The sequence below is a fragment of the Crocodylus siamensis genome, chromosome 1 (assembly GCF_052110815.1).
Source record: "Crocodylus siamensis isolate JL-2025a chromosome 1, ASM5211081v1, whole genome shotgun sequence".
Taxonomy (NCBI): domain Eukaryota; kingdom Metazoa; phylum Chordata; order Crocodylia; family Crocodylidae; genus Crocodylus; species Crocodylus siamensis.
The window spans coordinates 218,196,287-218,213,257 of NC_143395.1; the positions used below are offsets into that span (position 1 = coordinate 218,196,287).

Below are 16,971 nucleotides of genomic sequence, written 5' to 3' on the forward strand. Positions count from 1 at the left end.
CTAGGAGATAATAATAAAGGTCAGAGAACCTCTGCAGGGGGCACAGATTACAACCAACACTACGGCTTCATGTGTCTTCCTCTTCCTCACACTACAATAACAATATTTGTATTGCAGTAACAACCCTGTTGGGACCTCTGTCAGGATCAGGGCTGGCTTGGGTTTTTTGCTGAGGAAAACACGTGGTCAGAAACAGTCCTTTCCAAGGCAACATGTGTTGGGCAGGAGCTGGGGCTAGATAACTGGAATGGTGCTGCCTGATGTGTGCATCTCATTTAAGAAAATACACTACCCATAAGTGTTGCATAGAGGAGGAGGTGAGTACCAGTGCCAGGAATACCATGCACCTGCTATCTCCCCCTAGGATTGATATGGCCACTGCTACCAAGCAGCTCAGCCTGTCATGTATTTATCATTGTAGCACTGCTGGGAGGTAGGGCAATGCTGCTATCCCCATCGGATGGTTGCAACACAGAGACTTTAGGTCCAGATCCTTGAAGGTCTTTGGGCTCCTTATTTCCGTGGCTTTTACCAGGTATCGGGCACTTTGACCTGGTGGAGTAGAAAAGGGGACAGAGAGTGCTGAAGTCCAAGGAGTAATCTGAGGCTAAAACCAGACATTGCCAAATGAGGAGGGATCAGTTGTGCCGGGATGTGTCCTGGTACAACTGATCCATTTCACTGGGAGAAATATATCACCTATTATACTGCCCATTCAAAGTAGCACAATCTATCATTACCTCTTGTCAGGGCCACAAATTTGGGGCATTTGTGGAATGACAAGGGGCATAGACATCTGTTTGCTTGGCCTTTGTGCCACTATAAAAATTGTATGGTGGCAAAAGTGTGAGGAGAGGCGATGTCTGTTTTTACCCTGTGAGCAGTGCCAGCCCTCCACTTCTCAGGAAGTGTGGCCAGAATGCTTCGCCTTGGAAAACTTCCTTCTTCATGGCTAATGAACATTTTCTTCCCTTTGGCCTTGGTGGGTGGGGAGCACTCTCATCAAAAGGGAAGGGGGACAGAAGACACCAGCAGGGGAGAGCAGAGGAGCAAAAACCCTGAGGAGCTGGCGTGTCAGCCAAAGAGAAAGGGTGTGATGTCAGGCAAACATTGGTCTCAAACCCAATTGAAAAGTAAAGCACCTGCTTTGAGTAGTAGTGCTAACTCCTCCACTGGCAATGGGCAGCACTGTCATTGTACCCCTCAATGTGCCCTAGAAGAAGTTAGCCCTGCACCCTCCCTGAGTGCCAGCCCCTTCCCCTGCCTAATCTGCTGCTCTAGCCTGTGCTTCCAGGCCAATCCAGTGCTCCGCTTCTTGCTTCCTACTTTGTGCTTCCTCTGCAATCCACTGTTCCCCATTCTGCCCCCTGCCCTTTCTGCCACTGTGCTTCCTCCCCTTGTCTGATCTGCCACGTGCCATATACAGAGACTGCCCTTGCCATAGATGCCCATGCCATAGGTTGCACACGTGGCAGGTTGGCCACCCTTGCCATAAAAGAATTAAATTCCCATGGTTATTCACTGTTTTTTCTGCTATACCAATGCAGGTAGCTGCTGCATTCACAAAGACCAAAGAGGTTGAAAGTGATTCAAAAGAGGAGAAAGGGATGTCGTTACAGTTATGACCCTAATCTGGCATCTGGATTCCAGCCTTACATCTGCAATAGAGTTTCTAAGCACTGAAGAGTGAGCCATGGGTGCATCCACAAGTTCAGAAATAGCCACAGCTTTGAGATACTTGGCTGACTGGATTTCAGAAACCTTGGCCCTGATTTTCAGCAGAACCAATCCCTCATGACTTACATTAAAGCCAACAGGAGTGGTAGGAGCGCAGCCACTGCTAAAAATGAAGCCGACAATGTTGGACTTCTCCTTCTTTGGATTTCAAAAAACATTACTATCTGCACCTGAAAAGTTTGACCTTAATTCCTCTAGAGTCTCAGTGCCCCTCACTTTGTAGGGAAGTTGTGAAGATGGTTTAATCAGTTGTGAAGATGCTCTCTGATACCTTAAAAATGAGCACTGCAGAAATGCCCATAAGGAAATTTATAATCCTATATTTAGTTCAGGGTTTGGATTATATGCAGTAAGTAGCATGGGGGATATTTTGGGATGAAAAAATGTGTAGACTAGCCAACCAGTCAGCAAGCACCTTCTCTACCGTGCACTCAGGCAGTGACCAATTGGAAAAAATAGCATGTGATCATGAAAGGAATGGCTGTATCGTAACATATTCACAGAAGGAGGCTGAAATGAAGTTGTATGAGGAAAAAAAATACTGGGCCTCTTTCAGACTATTGTTGTTTCCATCCTTAGTTTGAATATTTGGACATGCAGTTACTGAAAATTTGCATGCAATTATGGTAATCCTAAGAACAGTGCTTCCAGTTTACTTGAAAATTTGACTTTGGATGGGTCATGGTTAGGTTCAGGTTTCAACAGCTTTTCGTGAGCTGGCATTTCAGACTGCCTGCAGATTCAGGAAGACAAACAGCTCTGTATTAGGAATACCTAATAAGAGGTCTCTTCGTAGCCGTAAGGACTAAACACTTGTGTTTAAAACCCAAACGAGCTGGCAGCCTACAGTGTAGGAATGGCTTGTGGCAGCCAGTTCACTACCTCCATAGCTCAGTCTTGCTCATGGGCTTAAAATTAAACCCATGCTTCAATGAGTTGCTGAATCATAGCCAAAATTGCTCAGCACTTCCTGGGATCAAAGTCAAAGGCCAAAAGCAGCTGTTAGTTTCTCCCAGGATGAAGCCTTTTATGCTGGGATCCTACAGATGGACAAGCCCAGTGTCCCACTTCAAGTATTTGTGAAGTATCTGAATTAACACTTTTCCCCCAGGACAATCCTAATTAGAGTTAATTGCTATTAAACAGTTTTCCCTCCCTTATCTGGATGTGAGTCAAAGCCCAGGAAAGTTATGATCTGAATAAATATGTCTATTTTTAGTCTAAGTGAGCTGGACACAATCTGTTCACTTGGTGCCCAATGACCCTGGCATAGCCTTCACAGTGTTTATTACTGCTTCACCCACACAGACACATACTGTGCAGACCCCTGGACGCCTCACTTTGTGCTCTGTTCTGAAAGGTAGAGAGATGCCTGGGCACTGGAAGCTCTGTGCAGCATGCTGAGGAGACGCAACCTTCTCACCACACTTCTGATTGCCCTGCCATGGGCTCTTCTCCTCACCTTGTGGCATCAGTACCCAACCACCCGCTACCTCAGCCTGCTGAGAAGTAAGTGCAAACATTTTGCCCTTAACAACGTGACAGCTTGGTCATAACAGTGCTATGGCAAGGGAGGTAATGGAAAGCATGTTTGGAGGTTGTTCTTGTGAGCCCTTGGTGGGAAAGAGCTTCATGGAAATGGTTAGACCAGCAGTTCCCTATCTGTGGTATGGGTACCACCAGTGGTATGCAGACATCCTAGCAGACATACATATTAACAGATTTATTACAAGTACTTTATGTGACAAAAATGTGCTGGTGGTACGCAAGGTTGTTTCATTTTAAATTGGTGGTGCACAATCTGTCAGAGTGTGGGAACCACTGAGTTAGACGAAGAGAAACTTGCTCAGAGAACTCTGCAGGGTCTGGCTCCAGCAATCACCCAGGTAGTTTTCTTCTGTCTGGATGGAGCCTCAGAGGGCTTTTCTTTACCACTTCAAAGCAAGTTGGGAGGTAAGCCGGGGGGGATGAGTCTAAACATTCTTCTATCTGAACCAAACAACCCAGAGCTATAAGCTTACTCATGAGGTTGCACTGGACTTGTTCCCAGCACCTGCTTTTGAGCCCTTTGTCTCTGGCAGGCCTGAGGACAGGCACTGGGGACAAGTCTGAACCAGCCTCATGGACAAACTTCCGGTTCTAGGGTATATCAGCAGACTCAGATAAGTGAAACATGGACTCAGTCCTGGCCTCCCTAAGACCCACTGCCTGATGAGGTATAGACAACCCCAGAGAGCAGCCCTTTTTAGCATACATTGTAATTACAGCTGAACCTTCCCAAGGAGACTTCTGGTGATGCCAAATTGACAGATCTTGCATTCACATAATTTTTTTCCCCTAAACTCTCCGACTGTGTCACTACTGCTGAATTAATGAAAGTGCTGGTGTTTTAACACTGTTTTATGCAGGCCTGCTCTGAGCAGGGATAGAGGGCAGAATATTTACAAAACTGGAAGCCACTTTGAAGTCCTTTCAGTGCTATTGCTCCTCTGCTGTGATCAGAGTTAATACCCAAGCCCAGCTGAGCAACTGCAGTGCTTTGAGGATAATGGACTTGCTGTGACCATGCCTGGTCATTCTGGATTAAAGGTTAGGTCAGGTGAAATACAAAAAAGAGAAAAGCAAGGCATAGCTTAGCAAGAGCGAGAGAGCTGCTTTGGGGTGATGGAAGTAGGCAGGGTGCTGACTTAGCTGGGGTTTCTGCAAATGGCATTGCCTGTGTGCTGTTTGCAGCTGTTTTTGTCATCTCTGCTCAAGGTAAAGAGCAGCTAGGTAGGTTTTGCAAATGCTGATTAATTAACGGGGAATCGCCAGAGTCTATGCCTCAAAGTCCTCCTCCAAAAGGAAAATGTGAATCTTCTAAAAGTCCTGCACTCAGCAAAGAGGCAACAGCAGGAGGAGCAGCAACCACAGCACTGGAGCTCCACTTGTCTACGCTTCATACAACTTTTCTACTCAGTCCTCAAGGCTGATTCTGTCACACCCACAAAGCATCAGCCTGTCACAGGACTTGCATAACACAGCCAGGCTTTTGAAATGCCACATTTTTCATCAATAAGCAACCTTGTTCCTGAAATTGGAAACTTTTTCATGGCTGTTTTTTAAGTTCCCTTTCCTGCCCACCCCAACAAACCTGGAAAATGAAAAACAAGAAAAAGAATTGTTTTTCAGTTCAACAGTTTTCTTTATTCCCCAGATCTGTCCCCATTTTTTTTCCTTTCTCGCTGTCCTTTTTCAGTGGTAAATTCATAGGGGGAAAAGGAAAGAAAGGGGCAAAAATGAAAAAAGATCATTAACATTTTCAAATGAACAGGAAACAATTCCATTTCACAGCCTGCTGAAGGAAAATGACTGTGACATTTTTCAACCCCCTCCTCTCCCCCAGAAAAAAAATCTTTGTCTTTTTTTTTTTTTACATTTCAAGTGATTTGCTGGATTTAGCCCTGCCTGAACTCTTCCAGAGTTTCCATTTTCCAAAGGCTCTAATGAATTTTTAAATCAGGATGGGAAAATAAAAAAGCAATTACAAAACAGAGGGGGGCACGCATTCATCACATTAAAGCTTATATTCATGGAGTCTCAGTGAGAGAGAGCAGATGCGGTGTGTTCAGGTAACCACGAACTGTGGTTGCCGTAGTTGCAGCGGCTAGCAGGCGAAGTGTGGGTGAGACTCTCTATGAAGAAGCAGTCTGCAGCGTGATCCCATTTTAGACGCTCTGCTTTCTAACACGTTCCCAGAAACCCTAGATGTGCTCAGGACCCAGCTCCAAACAAAATGATTTCACCTTTAGGATGTAAATCGTGCTCTTCTTGAATGCTGTTGTGGCACATCTAACACTGCCTTCTGTTTGTTAAATCTATACGCTGCCTATAAGGACAGCACTGTTTGGTGGCACTATCAGGTCACAAGTAAAAGAGCTCTTGGCCTCCTCTTTTCCCATTATAGATTCATAGGTGCTAGGGTCGGATGGGACCTCAACAGATCATCGAATCTGACCCCCTGCATAGGCAGGAAAGAGCGCTGCAGTCAGATGACCCCAGCTGGATGCCTATCCAGCCTTCTCTTAAAGATCCCCACAGCATTAGGAAACGTCCCACATTTGGTAGTCACAGCAAAACCTCTCAAGAACCAAGCAGTGACATTGGTCTGTGAGAGACTCACTCTCCTATGCTGTCATCTGTAGGAAACCATGGCTCTTTCTCTAGATAGATCACAGACTGACAGATTGGTATCAACTGCCCCCTCATGTACTTTGCTCTTTAACTCTCACCTTCCTCTTCCTCCCTTTTTGCCTCAGAAGAGATAGACGAAAATGTCACAGCTAAAGCTACCGTCAACAACACATCCCCACTGAGAGAGGAGGGGCTCCCATCCTGCATCCGGCAGCCGCCCACAGGGGCAGCTCCTCGAATCATCCAGAATTATGTGTACTCGAGGCCTCCGCCATGGTCAGACACACTGCCCACCATCTTTGTAATCACACCCACCTACACGCGGCCGGTGCAGAAGGCCGAGCTGACCCGGCTCGCCAACACCTTCCTACATGTGCAGAACCTGCACTGGGTGGTGGTAGAGGACTCACCCCGGAGGACCAACTTGGTGTCCAACCTGCTGGAAAAGGCAGGGCTCAATTTCACACACTTGAACGTGGAGACCCCCAAGAGTCTGAAGGTGGGTCTGTCTTGGATGCCCTCCCACACCCCAAGGGGGACACTGCAGAGGAACTTGGGGCTGCACTGGCTGAGGGATAGCTTCAGCCACACGCCGCCACCAGAAGGAGTCGTGTACTTTGCCGACGATGACAACACCTACAGCCTGGAGCTCTTTGAGGAGGTAGGACATCATGAAAGAGCAAAGCAAAGTGTAACTGTCCACCTCTACAGGGCCAGATCTTTCCTTTGCTGTGTGGCTACAGAAGGCCCTGGGGCTCTGCAACCCACACAGGCCTTCTGCACCAACTGTGAGGAAGAGCTGGCAGCTGTGCTCAAAGGGTCCACACCCTGGAGCTGTGCCTGTTGGGGTTCCCTCTACCTCACCAGGCTGGGTGAGCTGGGTGCCAGGATAGGAGAAGCTAGGAAACCAACAGCTTTGCAAATCCACCAGCCTTTGTTCCCAGCAGAGATGGAGTCAGGTGTTCAGAGCAGAGCCATGTCTGAAGGAGCAAAAGGAATGGGAGGAAATATAGAGCCTAGGGACTAAAGATCATTATATGGTGACCTTCTTTTGGCTAGTGGAGCAAGGGCATTTTGGTGGACAAACGGTTCTGCCTGCTTAGGAGGGCAGCTAAGGAGAACATCCCTATATGTCCCTGAGCCAGAGGGAGTGCTAAGGTCATGGCTAGGGAGAGATGCACTTAGCTGAAAGAAGTGACTGAAGGTGAATTGGGAGTAGGGCAGGGAGTGACACAACAGGGGGATGGCAAGAAAGTTGCTTTGACTACAGCTGTGAGGAGATAGAGTTGAAAGGGGGGAACAGAGTGCATAATCATCAGAGGAGAGACTGGGCACATGTGGAGGAGGCAGGCATGCAAAGGCAATCCCATCAGCAGGTAGGAAGGCTGGTGGCCAGGTGGGGCTAGAGGATGGAGTTAGTTGTTGGGCTGAGATGGAGAGGAAAGGATGGGAAGGTGTCAGGAGAGTGGACAAGAGCAGGCAGAAGGAAACAGTGGAAAAAGAAAGGCTGCAAGGGGTGACTATGGGGCAAGCCTGGTAGGGTGATTCTGGGGTGAGGGATCAAAGGGTGAGAAAGCAGGAGCCTGGCATGCAAAGGGAGTGGGGTCTTCACTGAACCTTCACACTGTTTTTTTCTGGCCCACAGATGCGCTACACACGGCGGGTGTCCGTCTGGCCTGTAGCCTTTGTGGGAGGCCTGCGGTATGAGTCCCCCAAAGTGAGCCCCTCAGGGAAGGTGGTGGGCTGGAAGACAGTTTTTGACCCTAACCGACCCTTTGCGATCGACATGGCAGGCTTTGCCATTAGCATCAGACTGATCCTGGAGAAGCCCCAAGCCAGTTTCAAGCTGGAGGGAGTCAAGGGAGGTTACCAGGAAACCAGCTTGCTGAAGGACCTGGTGACGATGGATGGACTGGAGCCCAAAGCTGCCAACTGCACAAAGGTTGGCATGATGAGGGGCTTTGCCTTGCTGGGATCTATCCATCACCCAACCTCTGGACACTCCCCACCCCGGCATTCCAGTACCCTGTTCCCCCCTCTCCCTTTCCCTTCCAGCCTGCATCCCACCTGTGCTCGCACCGAGGCATGTCAGCACAGAACAGCATGGTAGAGAAATGAGTTAACAAAAGTGCTTTGCAGCTGAGCAGCTCTTGGAGCCCTACAGAGCTGTGCTGCTGTGCAGTATAATTAGATTGTTAGAGAAGGGCCCCCACTGAGGGATTCAGATCCCAATTCCACCAAGGCAGAGGAAGGTTCAGTGAGGTTTTTGTTCAGGCTCATCTCTCCTAATTGGTATTGTTTATTACATTTACTTCAATATTCATTTGCTGGTTTTGTGAGTGCCTATAAAAAAATCCCATCCAGCTCCGACTCACATCACTTTCTCCCAGACACCTAATGCATTTCAGAGCATTGGCTGTTCAGGAATGAGCATGTTGGTGGGATTGGTTTCTCCATGAATTCCAAATGGCCTGTGAACTCTCTCTGCATTTCCCCGTAGGTTTTGGTCTGGCACACACGGACTGAGAGGCCAACACTGGTTAATGAAGGCAAGCGTGGTTTTACGGACCCACGGGTAGAGGTATAAAATGGCATTATGGCCCCAGGATGTGAGTATCCCTGTATCCATAGCACTAATATATACAGTAATATCTCTGCAAGCATGTATATTCAAGCCCAATCCACAGATATACAACCCCAAACTGGGGTCTTGAGAGCTGCTCTGTCTCCAGTCCTTGCACAGAGTAGGGAGATGTGGGCAGTAGCTCATTGACCTCAATAGCTTGCTTTTCTGATAATTCTAGTTCCGAGGCTTGCCTGGAAGGAAAAAGAAACCAGACAAAAATGGAATTAAAAGCATAGCTTGAAACCCATCCTGATAAACACAGACAAATGGCAAGAATGCAGGAAAAAAATCACACGTGTCTCACAATATGCACAGACATTCATGCCAGTGGTGACCAGGATGCTGCCCTGGCTCTGCCTGCATGTCTGTGCAGCTCACAGCAGGACAAGTCAGAGTGCCAGATGCTAAAAGGAGAGATTGGGGGAGGCACACCTTAAGGAACACAGATTCCTTTAACATTATGTGCAGCCAAATTGTATGCCTGCTATAGCCTCCAAGGTGAGACTGTCCTTCTCTGGGAGTGGGAGAAGTTCAGTGGGCTGAAGAAGCTGACTGCCTTGCCTGTACTCTGTACATCTGATACACATGAAATACCTCTAGAATTCAACCCATTAAGCTCGTTGTTGCTTCCCCCGACCGTTCCCAAGTGTGGGCTTTTTGTTTTCAGTTTATTCAGTGCACTGTGCCAGTAACTTCCTGCCTCCTCCATTCTCTTCCTCTTCCCATTGGGACCAGCTCCATGTACACCCACTGTTCTCTGCTGTGAATGGAGTTCCCTGATGGCTTTTAGTGGCCAAACCTTCTTTGCCTTATTCATGCTAATATCTGCTTCCCTCCCTCCTCATCGCAGTTAGGCACCACCTGAGGTGACACTAGTGACTGCCTCAGGGTAAAGAAGGTGACAGTGACTGCTAACCCTTGTTTCAGCCAACCCAGCTCTGAACTGGTACTGAGAAGGCCAGGGGCTGCAAAGAACTCTCTCGCTGTCTCTCTGACAAGCACTGAGTCATTCTCCATAACAAATGCCATGCACGTGTGGTTCATTATCTCAGGGATGGTTTCCTTCAGATTATTTGTTATGAAGAAAGAGAGTGCTTTGGTTTGTGACCCAGACCGAGCTGAGTGATTCATATTCCCCCTTTTCCTCCCCCCACCTTTGCACCCCCTAACAGTTTATCTGCAGGAAAGATTTTGGCCTTCTCCTTTCCATCACTGCCCTATCTCATAGTTTCATGCCAGATTCTTAGCTGATGCAAACAGGTGTTGCTTTGTTGATTACAGTTGGATTTCGCTCTTTTGTCATGGTAGAGCTTGGCCTACCTTCTTCTATTCAAGGGCACTGTGGTCCTTTAATCCAGGTTGTGGGTAGCATCCATTTCAATAGGATTTTCCAAAGCAGCAGGCCTCTGATGTGAAGAAAGAACCTCATTGTGTCACAGATAAATAGAGCCAAGGGAGCCTATATCAACGACCCCTTGGGCAGCCGAGCCAGATTCCATTTCCACACTTAATTTTAACTCACCATCACCGCTTGTGGCCAGGCTAAACCTCTTAGAGCCCCCAGTGGCCTGCTTGACCACTGTCTTGAGATCAAGCCTGTTGATTTTTGGAAGTTATCAGGCCTCCTGTTTGCAGAGGGTGGCATGCAGCAGAAGACAAGACAAAATACTGTCATTTAAGGTGTTCTGTTCTGCACTTATTGGGACTGGAAGGGGCCTCCTAGGCTGCATTCACGGACAGTCAGCTGTCCTATAGAGGGCACTAGTTCTTCTGCTCTTGCCCTTCTCAAACAGAACAGCTACAAAGCATCCTATAAGAAACCTATAGCATGCTGCAAGCAAAGAGCAGGGGAGACCAGAATGCTAGCAATGTCTACACCACCGCCAGGCCTGGGAACTTGCTAGGTAAAAATATCTACAGGATAAAGCATATTTCTCCCTCCCTAGCATGGGAATGTGTCTCTGTAACAAGCTAGGTCTGGCCTGCAGAGTCCAGTGCTTTTCTGAAATTGAAATTTCCTTCAATTCTTAAATACTTCAGAATCTAAATTCCTTAGATCCAAGTGACATGACCTAGGCAAATATTTGTTTGCTGCAAGGCTCCATGTTTTATAAACAGCTTGTCAAACTGCTTGTAAGACTTCCCAGCACAGAGCACAGCACGTGCGTGCATAGTTGGGATACCACAGGCACAGTGCAATGGGACACCCCAACCATGTCAGCTGCAAAGATCATGCTCCAGCAGGTACAGCCCTGAATAGTAGCATCTTCTTCCTACTCGCATCCCTGCTCGCCTCCTACCACTCACAGGCCTCTATCTCACGTACATAGCATGTGTGTAATTCTGCAGAACACATGACTATCTGCGGTAAATGGAATGGGAACAGGGGAGAGGATCAAAAACATGCCTTTGTTTTCCATCTGATGTGGGACAAAAGTACCTGGAGGCTTTATAAATAAAAAAAAATATTTCTCTTGGTATTTGCACTAGAGCTCATGGCCTAGGATAACCAGTGAACACCTGGAAGTCTGTTAGGAGTCAGGACCATGAGGAAAGTCCCCAACACTGTCCCCAAACCCTATGCTTGTGAAATGGCAAGAAAGACAGAAGAGGCCCAGATGGAGTCAGTGAAGGATTTTCCCCAGGGTGGATATTGTAGAAAATTGATGTAAGGCTGCTCTCCAAGGCCCACCCGGCCAGCCCTGATCAAGCATGCACTGGGGCAGGGCTGATTGCAGGAATATGTTGAGCAGTCCGGAAATTCCTGGGGGTGTCTTGTTATGAAAGGGCCCCAAATCAGCCCAGGTTCAGAAACACACAAAGGTGGCTTAAGGCCACCCCTGGCTACAGACGTTGTACTGCATTTCTATGGAGCACAGCAGCAAAGGCCACCCACTCTCTGCTATCATTTGACAGTGGAAGCAATTTTAGATCAGGCTTCTTAAAACTCTTTGGGTTTTTTGTTTGCTGCTGTTCATGCTTTGAGGTCTGCTGATGCAAAGTGGGGCATAAGAGACCGACAAGATTGTCATTAGAATCTGTTTACCAATATCCTTGAAAGACCAGCCCTCCCTTATGGTTTTGCCTCCCTGTGAATTAAAAGACTGAGGAAACTCTCAAGCTGTATTTCCAAGACCCCCTAACAAGTCCATCAGCCAAAACAAGAATGACAAGATTTGATCTTCCTGCTATCTGTTTAAAACTAAATTAAAGGCAAAAATAGCAAGGAAAAGGGGAATTTGGTTTATTTTACAATATCTTCCAGGTCTTCATTCTACTCCCTAAAGAAGCAGAAAAGAGGCTGAGCCTAATATTTTTCCTTTGCAGCTGCCGTGAGCATGAGAACTGCCTCTTGAGTTATCTGCACTTACATTTTAATATCCTCCCTCTCCCTCCTGGGCCTGTGTATTGATTAGAGTCAACACTTTACACACTGCATAAATAACCGTCCTTAAACAAAGTGGTGAAGGATGGTTGTTTCTCCATCCTTGTTATAACATAGTTTCTTCTTGCTTGTGTGGACAGGAAAAAAAATCAATGCAGTCACATTAGAGAGCTGTTCTTCAATACTGAGCTATACTCAGAATCTGTCTACAGCTGAGTTACAACCTGGTTACAGTGCCATATGCCATTGCCCTTTGACCCAGCTACAGAACTGCTACACTTGGTAGTACAGATGGCACCCAACAAAGCATCAGCCGTGTTCTTAAACCCTTGATGTGCCTGTTGCACAGTAAAGGGATACAGCTACTGTCCCTCCTGCACTACATGGAGGAACAGTGTTGTAATGGAGCCAAGGGATAGCTCTTTGGAAAAGGACCTCTGGACAATATATCTGGTGTTGTGTCAATATTTGTCTGCCTTACACCTCATTTTGACTCCACTTCTTTTTTGGTTTTGCAGGGGCACTGGGGAGAGTTTACTTCATAGGTGTTCCAGCAGCAGACTCTCACGTTGCCAGCTCTGCCCAGCTCTCTGTTACAACAATGGAGGACGATGCTGCCCACCAGGTCATGACCATGTCTACCAGCTCCCCATTGTCCCAAACCTAGTAAAAACCAGGGGCAGAGCTGATATGGTACCATGTGGCCATATGGAATTTCACCTTTGACTTAAGTACTAGCCACCAGTCCTTGGCTGAGAGATCCATCTACAAGAGTCCTATGTTTTTAACCACTGGCTGGAAGACGACTTTTTAAGGTACAATCTAAAATCACTGCTGTGCCATCTCTGGCCTAAAGAAACATCACCCAGGCTTCTTTTGGAGACCAGGGCTCTCCGTGCCAGTAAGAAGCCTCTGAAACTGCCTGCTCTGAGGACATGAAACCTGAGCTTCCTCAAAGCTGTCACAAGCTACGATAGTTCAGAGGAGGGAGATGTTGTGAAAACACAATGAGAAATCTGTCTGCTTTAAAAACCACTTAAGAACAAGCCCAACTTGAGGGGACCTTCCCCTGAGGGTGCAAGCCTTGAAGGACTGTCTCTGTCTGGCCCACAGCTCAGGCTTTGGACTTGGGACAGAGGTGAGGTTACAGCATCTCATACTGCATTTGGAAGTTCTCAGAAGTACTTGGGCACTTCCTCTCTTGGTATTCAAGGTGCCCAGGTGCTAATCTGGGCATCTTGGCTGAGGACTATCTAACTTCAGGCTTCACATTTGCAAACTTGGGCCACACAACGTTCCACTCCAAGAGGTGGAGTTTGTTGGATAAACACCCTCTCCCATGCCAGGGAGAGGCAGTAGATCTGCTAGAAATTGTGTTTCCCCATGTCATGTTTGTGCATGTTCTCCCAGACACTGAAAATCAGGGACAGTGCCAGGATGGACTTTAAATTATTGCCAGAGCACTGGGATCCTTGTTGCACTAGCACCAGATGTTTGAGTTCATCAGTTGCGTTGGGTCTTAAATGCAGTATCACCCCCAAGGCTCCAGCTCAGAAATGTTGCCTCTGCACAATGAAGTGGCAGTGAGTGAGCAGCATTCAGCAGCAAAGAAACCAGAGTGTTTTATCACCCCACTATGAGAACATCAGAGAGATGAGGAACAACATCAAGAGATCAATGCTAAGTAACCGGGACCCTTAATGACAACTAAGCACCTGTGAGCATGAAGGGACTTAAATACAATGGAGACTCTGAGTGAAACTGTGAGAGGAGTGATTAACTATGTGAGCAGAGAGAAGGGTCAGTGTCTGGTCTGGAGGAGTCCTCCTTCCCCCAGCAGAGGAGAGGTAGCTGGGGCATTGGCCAGATATATGTAGCCTAGAGGAGCCTCAGAGAAAGAGGTGACCTTTGAGGCAGGTGTGTGAGCAGTATTTAAACACAAGTGTCTGTACTGTGGGGAAGGGATTGTCTCTCATACTCCTGGAGGAAGACTCCACCTGATCAAACCTCAAGAACCCTCTAATCATACCTTGAAGACCATCCTTACTCACAGAGGAGGAAGGTTTGGGGACTAATGAGCCACCCTCTCCAAAAAAAACAACCCAAACCCTGAGCTGGCAGGAGACTTATTTATTTGTTGGCTTATTTATATTATGGTTCTGTTCTGCCCATTCTCTATTTTCTAGCTTGGATCATCTGACCTGTTTCTGAAGAATGAGAATTTTTCCCCTGCCATACTAAACTCTTTCAGCTCCTACAGAGGAATGGCAGATTTTGTGTTCCCTGCTGAAATGTCATATGTTTCATGCTCCCTGCGGGGGTTTTAACTAGTGTCTTAAACCAGCAAAATAATCAGAAGCACAGTAATGGGGGGAGTAAGTTTCAAGGAAAGAAAGTTATTGTATGTGGTAGGCATGGATGAAACTAAAGCTGTGCCAAGTTTCCCAGCCCCCAGCAGGTGCCTTGTGGGCTGAATGTACACAGGCAGCCGCCCCCTCAGAAGACAGACCCCAAGGAATCTTGGGAAGCTTCCAAGAAAAGGACTCAACCTATTTGAGGGGTAGACATGGGCTTTGTTCCCTTATGCATAGAAGTCAGTAGCAAAACTCCTCCTTCACTTCAGCGGGAGTTGGATGAGGGCCAGGTTGTTAAGGAGTGGGGGGAGTGAAGAAAGAAGCAAGAAGTCATATCTGAGCAAAGGGCATGAAAAATAAAGAGATGGGTTGCAAACAGAGATTCCTGAGTTTGACTTCAGTCAGTGTTCATCCTCATCGCTGATGGGCCATCCCATTGGCCGTCTCAGCTTGGAGAAGAAATGAATGGGTCATGGAGACTGAACTCCCCTCCTGTCCCTTGAAAGAACTCTTCAGGGGCAGCAGCCTGGACAGCCAGGGGACAATGCTGTACCATTGTCCATGCTTCCCCTGTCTTTTATGCAGAGGTCTTCCATCTCTAAGACGGTCACTGGCCTGGAATCCGTCCTTCCTTTCTCACCTGATGAGGGGATGGGAGTAGGCCTGCCATTCTGCTGGGCTCTGCTCACCAACCTGAGTCATCCAATAAACTGTCTCCTAAATTCACGTTGCTTTTAATAAATTGGCAAGAGAAGCAAAATGAAAGAACCAATTTAGCATCTTCCACGTTCACGTGATGGGAAGGCAGGACCTCTACCAACAAGGAAAAGGAAGAGACAGTGTTCAGTAACTCCCTAGACTTCAACTAAGGAGAACTTAAGTTCAAAGTCGGCTAAGTAAAACAATAGAGCCACTTCAAGTACCAGTGGTAGTATTTATTGGGCCCTCATCACCCCTTTTGTCAGTCAATATAGGTAATACCAGTTCCCTAGGTAAAACAAGCTATACCATTGACAGTATAATTGCTTCCACATTAGGGCTTTTGTTGGCATTGGTCAGCTAGCTGCTGACAAAAAATATACATTGGCAGGAAGATCACAGCCCTATCCTGCACAGCTCCGCTGGCAACACTTTTAATAGAGATCAGGCCTAAGTGGTAGAGCCAGAAACTAAACTCAGATTCTTTTCATGACAGCCCAGAGTCCCCAGTCAATGTTGTTTCTACTTCTGCTAGACTGTGTGTCTACTAGGGAGCAACCATTTAGAACTATCCAGTGTATTGGATTGTTTCTTGGTAGACCAGACCCAGGTCAGCAGGGAGGGGCTAGCTGTCATGTAGGAATTCAAGTAGGTTTGCAGAGCTATGGAGAAGCCAATGGCTTGAAGAGCAATAGGCACCTTAGGTTAGGATGGCTGTGCATTAGCAGAGTTTGCAAGTGAGGGGTCACAAGAGTGGAGCAGCAGTGGGAGCTACAGCTCAGCTTGAAATTGCATAGTCAATGCTGGGAAGCTGCCTAAAGTGCCAGGCAAGGCATCTCACCACCTGGTTTTAACTAGCATCTTAGTGTCTGCCTTTTACATTCTCGAAGATTTATCAGATTCAGTAAACAATGAATATTATTAACCTTTCCTGTTCCAGAAAATAATATCATCATGAAAGAGAATGTCAAGGAAGTCATTTTTAATGGTTATTTATTTATAATGAATGGTACTAGAGTATTATTAAACATGATGTGAAATAACAGTGCAATGTGGATGTGTTGACTTACTTACGGTACAGGCAGTGACTGCCTTCCAAAAAAATACAGTACTGCTACTATGGGGGAAGCTGCCCTCATTCTAAACTATGGGATTCCCAAGGGCAGGACTCCACTTGCATGTTTTCTCCTACAACAGCTATGAGAGAAGGGCAAGCAAAATTATTGTACAATTTCAAACCTCTGGGATGTGGCGGACACATATATTGTCTAAATTCCATAGCTTATGTCAACTCAGTGCCAGCCTGTTCTTTGCATGACACAGTCCTTAAGGCTGGTAGCAACCCAAACTGAAATAGAAGCATAAAAAGTGCAGCTGAAAGGTTGCTCACCCTTAGGAAGCTATCACTGATGAGTGTCCTTAGGGTAAAAATGTAATGTCACTCTGGAAATGAGTGAGTAGATAAATGGCAGCCGATGTATGGATGTGCAAGGAGAAGGCAGAATGAGGAAAGGATGCATAAAGCTGAAAACCTGGTCCTTCTTCCTCTGAAACCTTTCTTCCTTGAGTTCTCCTGAACACTGCATTTCATATATGTTTCACAGACTATTCTAGAACTGAGGCCCATGTTGGACTCCAAGGCAGCAGTACCTCTAAGCTGTGCAGCCACACCTGACAGCACGGCATGAGCTTGCCTGCATGACCGTGCAGGCTACGCAGCTTAGGGGGAACCCTGCTCCAAGGGTGCCTATAGATGTGCAGCAAGGCTGCTCCCACATGCTGTAATTACAGTGCATTGGAGCAGACTCAATTAATCTGTGCTCCAGCAGACAAGCTTTAGTTAAAGCACCCCCACCATCATTTTTCAGCACGGGGACACTGATACACATGATGCTCCAGGTGCTTTAATTAGAGCAGCTCTCAGAACTGCTCTAATTAAAGCACCCTGACCCCCACTCCAGGAGCACATATATAAACACCCCAAAGCACGGACAGCA

The 16,971-nt window shown here is 47.0% G+C and overlaps 1 protein-coding gene across 4 annotated transcripts in view; it reads left to right on the forward strand.

Moving 5' to 3' along the window:
* LOC149874139 (galactosylgalactosylxylosylprotein 3-beta-glucuronosyltransferase 1-like) overlaps nt 1–16,012 on the forward strand; it is a 36,852-nt gene extending 20,840 nt beyond the window's left edge. The window contains exons 1-6 of one of the 4 annotated variants that reach the window (XM_090056709.1): nt 30–317; nt 3,098–3,246; nt 6,036–6,571; nt 7,556–7,852; nt 8,411–8,519; nt 12,440–16,012. In XM_090056709.1, coding sequence (XP_089912835.1) covers nt 3,135–3,246; nt 6,036–6,571; nt 7,556–7,852; nt 8,411–8,497 — 1,032 coding nt within the window. In that variant the 5' untranslated portion in view covers nt 30–317; nt 3,098–3,134 and the 3' untranslated portion in view covers nt 8,498–8,519; nt 12,440–16,012. Of the gene's footprint in view, nt 1–29; nt 318–3,045; nt 3,247–6,035; nt 6,572–7,555; nt 7,853–8,410; nt 8,520–12,439 lie in introns of those variants that run through there. The other 3 variants (XM_090056700.1, XM_090056691.1, XM_090056684.1) reach the window with 3 other exon arrangements.
* Nucleotides 16,013–16,971: the final 959 nt, after the last annotated feature.